At 39.5% G+C, this 6,036-nt stretch overlaps 2 protein-coding genes and 1 long non-coding RNA gene across 8 annotated transcripts in view; 1 reads left to right on the top strand and 2 right to left on the bottom strand.

Moving 5' to 3' along the window:
• jdp2a (Jun dimerization protein 2a) overlaps positions 1-1,946 on the bottom strand; it is a 5,292-nt gene extending 3,346 nt beyond the window's left edge. Inside the window, exon 1 of one of the 3 annotated variants that reach the window (XM_024278604.2) lies at positions 1,520-1,946. In XM_024278604.2, the coding sequence (XP_024134372.1) occupies positions 1,520-1,607 (88 nt within the window). In that variant the 5' untranslated portion in view covers positions 1,608-1,946. Of the gene's footprint in view, positions 1-1,122; positions 1,462-1,519 lie in introns of those variants that run through there. The other 2 variants (XM_024278610.2, XM_024278617.2) reach the window with 2 other exon arrangements.
• LOC118598001 overlaps positions 1-6,036 on the top strand; it is a 12,618-nt gene that overhangs the window by 4,048 nt on the left and 2,534 nt on the right. The gene's annotated exons all lie outside the window — the stretch shown is intronic.
• Positions 3,101-6,036, bottom strand: part of fosaa (v-fos FBJ murine osteosarcoma viral oncogene homolog Aa) — a 3,534-nt gene continuing 598 nt past the window's right edge. For 2 of the 3 annotated variants that reach the window (XM_024278153.2, XM_036209927.1), the window contains 3 exons: positions 5,547-5,771; positions 5,146-5,253; positions 3,101-5,060 (listed from right to left, as the gene is read on the bottom strand). In XM_024278153.2, coding sequence (XP_024133921.2) covers positions 4,392-5,060; positions 5,146-5,253; positions 5,547-5,771 — 1,002 coding nt within the window. In that variant the 3' untranslated portion in view covers positions 3,101-4,391. The remainder of the gene's footprint in view (positions 5,061-5,145; positions 5,254-5,546; positions 5,772-6,036) is intronic. The other variant, XM_024278135.2, reaches the window with a different exon arrangement.

The raw sequence follows: 6,036 nt of genomic DNA, 5'->3' as shown, positions 1-6,036 counted from the left end.
ATTAGAAATACATTTTATTCCCTATATCTTGCATTGATTTATTTAATTCACTTGTCAATTCATCATCTTCCTGTTTTGATCTGTGCAGACTCATGCTGGTTATCTCTTATAAACCATTTATCTGTGCAGCAGAATTTTCTTGCTTTCGTGCTTATGTTGAATCATCGCCAACTTTTCTATATGCAATTTGAATCTTTAATAATATCAAACACACTGTTCTTTTATATGTAATTAATGGAAGGATTAATCCCTAGCTATGCTATATGTAGCTTTTGAGAGATTCTACCTGTTTGATTCATAAAAAAACAGACAAAGCAGAGTTAAGTAAAAAACAAATAAAAAAACAGAAAATACAAATTCTGATGCAGGTTAACCAATTCATACACGTATGTGAAAACAACCAGAAAAAATGTGGATTTGATTTAAACCATGAACATGCAAATTTGAACCAAATCAGTAAATTGGCAATTATATACAGAGAAATAATGTAAAAATATTGTTCTTTCGTGCTTTGTTATTCTTTATATTTTGCATTTAACAACTTTTTTTTTCTAGGATTTTGAATAAAAAAAAAAAAAATCTAACTTTATCATATAGACAAACAAACAAACAGAAAAAAACTCAGAACTAGTGTTTCCCAAGATTCATGGGGGGAAAATACAGTCTTTTTAGTGTTTTTGTTCTGGCAAACATGTGGGTATGATCAGATAAATGCTTCCTTATATTTTGTAGACAAAAGCTGAAGAAAAAAGGAGTTCAGTGGGTTTCTAAACCACATGACAGTCTATTATCCCACTGCAGGACAAACAAACAAGCTCGATGAGAAAGTTAGGAGCTTAAACTTAACGTTTCCAAGAAAACAGTGAATTCATATAAACTGAACCCTACTTTAGAATTGACACTTCTCAAATGAACATGATGTCAATGGAACCACGTGTCGAAACCTGGTCGAAACTGTCTCAAAACGCAAGTTAAAAGCCCTGTTTTTTGATATTACAAAATAAAAGTGTCGCTTTATAAACAAATGCCTACAGTCTAAAAAGTCCCAAACATTAATGTCGCTGAGTATTTGCATTTGGGCTTGTATATGTGAAGGAAATTAGGATAAAAAACTCCAATAACCTGCTGAAAAAAGGTCGACCTGAAAGCGGAAGTTACTTTTATTTTTTCGTCAGTGCGGCATTTATCTTACGTAACTCCGCTTTTCCACCACAACGATCCATCGACCATCGCAGATAATCGACTTCCTGTTAATAATTCCAGTGTAAAGGCGCTGTCGGCACCGCGCCGGTGAAGACGTTATACAAGACAAAATGAGAACATTTTGTTCTGAATGGTGTAAACGTAAGGAGAGCTGTTTCTGTAGCCTGCCTGCTAGCGAGTCGCGCTTACTTTACCACGAGAAAAAGCATCCAGGAAAACATCAAAATAAAAGTCTCTTTATAAAAAAATCTGTCATTAATCCCCGCTGCGGTCAGAAACCCCTTAATACATTTGAGTTAATAACTTTGTTACTGACCTGACTTTGATCCCAGGTGCAACAAATGTCCTTTCTTCTGCTCAGCCGAGGGTCGAGAGTAAATCCTGAAAAGTGGAAATCGTTGCATCAGCCCGATTAGTTCTTTAACGTGGTCCCAATCTGGGAGGATTTGGGAATGCGGAAATTAGGCTATGCCTGCCAAAAACGTAAGCAGGGATGTTAAAAAAAAAAAAAAAGTACATAGTGGGGGGAAGAAGTGGGGAAGTCACGCCGCTCCTCCCATAAATAAGCAGAGGCTGCTTGAATAAAGCTGCAGTCATGTAGCTCAGATTCGGGCCCGAACTGCAAACACGAACTCACCCAGAAAACCCTCGACATTACAGCTGCTTTTATTTTTTTCAAAACCCACTCCAATTAAAATCCTGTTTTCAAATTGTTCCAGTGGCATTTTTAATCACAAAAATAAAGATTAAAATTGGCTTTCTGAGAATTTCTTTATTCAAATCGTTGTGAATCAGGAGCAGATAAAAAAAAAACAAAAACATTTGGAACAAGCTTGTAGGTGTGACGTAGAAGCTACTACGGCAAGCTACAAGTTCCCTGCTCTGCTCAATTCCGATCGCATCCACTTGTAAACATATCCATAAACTGCATAGCTCTAATATTTGTCTGCATTTTTGTTTCACCGTTAATGTTAGGTTGAAGCTATGGTACAAACAGATGGATGATGGGAAGTGGCAGACTTACTCCCATTGACTATATATAAGAACTGGACTGAGTGACCCCCTCCCACCTGGCATTTGAAATTAGAAGTACTCACTGGTTTCAAAAAGCTAAAATTCCCTATTGAGAAATATACATGTTTTACTCAGTCATTATATTTACCAGAATAACCCTTCTCGCTCTGCTACTTTTTAAAAATTTCTTGCTAACCTACTGATTTTTTTCACAATATTATTTCTGTTCAAGTTTTTAAATTTATATATTGGCCAATCAGTGCCTCAATTAAAGCAGATACTCTCATGTCAATGTTAAAGCGTTTGACGGAGTCTCATGGGCTCGCTTTCAGTGGAAGGGGTGTGGTCTTCTAACATGCTCATTCCTGATTGGAGAGATTGGCTGTTATAGAAATATAGACTCATACTGACTCGGACCAATCACTGCCCACTGGCGATGTCTGGTTCCAACATGGCGATGGCTGCATCATGGAAAATTTGAAATTCATTCAGGTCGCTCATGCTGCATTTACACCAGAGGCGTCGAATTTCAATGTTAATTTAATGTACAGACATGATCTGAGATTGAGATTTTGACACGTCAGCCAATCAGGCACTCAGCTTTTGGCACATGACATTTTCAGTGACTCAATCAGCGGGCTAAAAAAATAAATCCTTTTGAACATCCATCCATTTAGCCTAAAGGGGTTGGGGCCACACGGTTGCCACAGACCGTCCTGGTTACTTTAGGGTGAAAGCCGGATCTACCCCGGACAGGTTGCCATTCTGTCACAGAGCCCATGGAGCTGGTGCGATTGATCCACTACAACAGTCCAGCCCACAACTCAGAGACAAATTTGCAATGAACTCCTGCCGATTTGCAAAAACTATTTCCTAGAAATTCTTTTTTTTTTTTTTTTGCCAAAAAGCGATCAATCAAAATTAAGACCTCTGGGAACCCATGGATTAAAATATCAATGGAGTGAGATTCAAATCTATATCAGGTAAACTGATGGTTTCTACTAGATTACTTCACATTGGTTATTATACACAAAAACATTTAATAATAATTTAACAAGAAATGATCAAATCTATAAGCCACAATGAAGAGTTTGAAGAATTTATTGATATTGTTCACCAGCATGGATATAATCAATTATGCCTGGGCTTTAAAAGATAAAATTATGAAGTGATCTTCACTATCAATTCACACATCAATTCATCAGAAACCCTCTTGTTATTTATAACATTTTTTTCCAATCAAAAACAACTCTTTTATTGTTCTTTAATGATATTATTCCCAACTTAATAAATAAACGAATAGTCAAGCTTTAGTTTGGTTAAAACTGTGGGAAAATAAAATAAAAGTGACAAATTCAAAAAAGTGAATCCATAGCAAAAAGTAGTTTATTTTAGTGTACTACAAGTATACTTATGCTAAAAGTGAGGCAGTATACTTGAAGTTTTTATTTTCATAGACTGTGTATCATAATTTAAGATGTTCCAATTTAGTTTAAGGAAGTATTCAGTTACCGACACTACATATCATAGTGTACTTGCTATACTTATACTAAAGCATACTTAATAAAATAGATTTCAAGTGTACTACTTTCTGCTAAGGGTAGTGTTATTGTGGATTTTGGCAGTGACACCCAGCCCTAAAATCAATGCTTGTATTTTCATTTTTTAACAAATCTGAAAGGTAAAAAAATAAATAATAAGTTACATCTTAATAAGATTTATATTTACTATATAGCACTGGATGTTTTCATGGAAAACTGTCAACATTTGAACAATGAGATCAATCCACAGTTGATGACGTTTGAGGTATGCAGGTATACTGAACACATGAGTGGATGAGTAAATACGTGGTTTACAGCAATCGATACACTACCGACACCAAAGAACACAAAACCGTACTGGAACACTTCGACTGCCACGATACACTGTAGATCGAGTAACAGATCGGATATATGTGAGCTCTGAAAAACCGCTTGCATGCGCGTTATAATCAAGTCTCTCCTGGTAAGTGAAAAGCCATGCTTTTAGCTACACCGCTCTGTTGGCTGAGCATCTGGAGAACATTTCTGCTTGTTTAGTCACACGAGACATTTCATGAACTCTTGTTACAGCATAAGGGGCATACGTTGCAGATTTCATGTCAAAGTTCTGGGTTTGAACTCATCTCTTGTCCATTATAAGGCCAGAAGAGTTGGGGAGTTGAGTATGTCTACGGATTCGGCCTTGCTTCCTGCACCTTTGAGATTGTCCAGTCCCTCTGCCAGAGAGTCCAGCTCGGGACAGGCAAAGGTGAACACAGACAGGTAGCTACTGCGGGTGGGAGTAGACGTCACTACAGGGGTGCTGAGAGGCTCCAGGTCACTGGAAACGGACTTATACAGGGTCTCCCAGTCCGACACCCCTAGAGAATTGCTCAAATCTATGTCTGGCACTGATCGAGCCGTCTCCGTGGAGGCTTTCTCCTCCAAACTGGGTAACATGTTGTCCAGAAGTCCATCCTTAATGTCCAGAGACGGCTCAAGATCGCAGATGTTGATCTCGGCGCTGGCACACAGTAAGATGTTAGAGTTCCCAGAGATAGCTGTGGATGGATCGTTGGGGAAGTCCAAGTCTGGGAGTGAGGGTGCTTCCTGGATGTCGTCCCCTGGAAGTCTGTCCTCATCTGGACTGGGCAGTAGCTCCAAGGACCCTGCTGGCTCCTGAAAAATGGACTCGAGCTCTTCTGGCATCTGGCAAACTGGTTTATGTGAAGCAAGGACAAACTCAAGGCGCTCTTTCTCTTTGAGCAGATTGGCTATTTCTGCCTCCAGGGCTGTTTTTTCCTCCTCCAGCTTGTCCGTCTCCTTGAAATAGGATCGACAACAAAACTCATCAAACAGACAAACGCGCAGTGGCGAGGTGCAAGTTGCAGCATCGTTGTTTACTTACAGCTTGAAGTGTGTCTGTGAGCTCTCTCCTTCTGTTGCGACACTTTGCTGCAGCCATTTTATTCCTCTCCCTTCTTATCCTTTTTTTCTCCTCCTCTTCTGGGGAAAGCTATAGGATGCGGGAAAAAAGTAATGGGATTATTAACTGTAAGAATCCGGCCATTTCATTAGCTAATCCATCCCATCCGCTCCCACTTTCAACCTCCGAGGAATGGCGAAAGCATGTTTCGCTGCAACACTGCTAAAAATAGACCATTGTTGCAGACTTGTTGTGACCTGAATATAAATTGCCTGCCTATGGAAGGCGACACAGCACTCCTGCACACAAGCATCCCCTCACTGGCAAACGTGCAATATTTCCATCCAATCACAAATGGACTTCGTGGGAGCTGACTGACCCACCTGCTCTGCTTTCCCCTTCCTGGCAGCATTTTTTCCCTTATTCCCGCCTGCTTTGGGTGTTGCCTGGCGAGAGCTTTGCGGTTCATTGGCTTGCTTCCTACCCAGAGACAGGGAGACAGAAGTAATAATCGTAGGCTGGACCATCCACTGGAAATCTGGGGTAGACGATATTGCTGTGACTGTAGGGACAAATGCAGTGTCTTGAGGGGCGTCTTGGCAAACCTCCTATAAAGAAGAACAATAAAAAAAGCAATTTGATTTGTAAATAATAGATTATCTACTACCAATATACAATTTCTAGAAGACCACGCAAATCATTTTTAGAAACCAGAGGATATCCCTGTGTGCTGCAATTTATTTTTAAAATGATGTCTCACCACAAATAGCCTCCTTCGGATCAATATTTGACTTTATGGCTGAGTCTGACGTCAACACTGACGCAGGGAGGCTGAGGAGTCTCCTGAATGGATTTATTTTTCTCAATGAACCG

This window comes from Oryzias melastigma, linkage group LG22 (genome assembly GCF_002922805.2).
Source record: "Oryzias melastigma strain HK-1 linkage group LG22, ASM292280v2, whole genome shotgun sequence".
NCBI classification, from domain to species: domain Eukaryota; kingdom Metazoa; phylum Chordata; class Actinopteri; order Beloniformes; family Adrianichthyidae; genus Oryzias; species Oryzias melastigma.
This window is presented reverse-complemented; position numbering and strand designations above follow the sequence as displayed.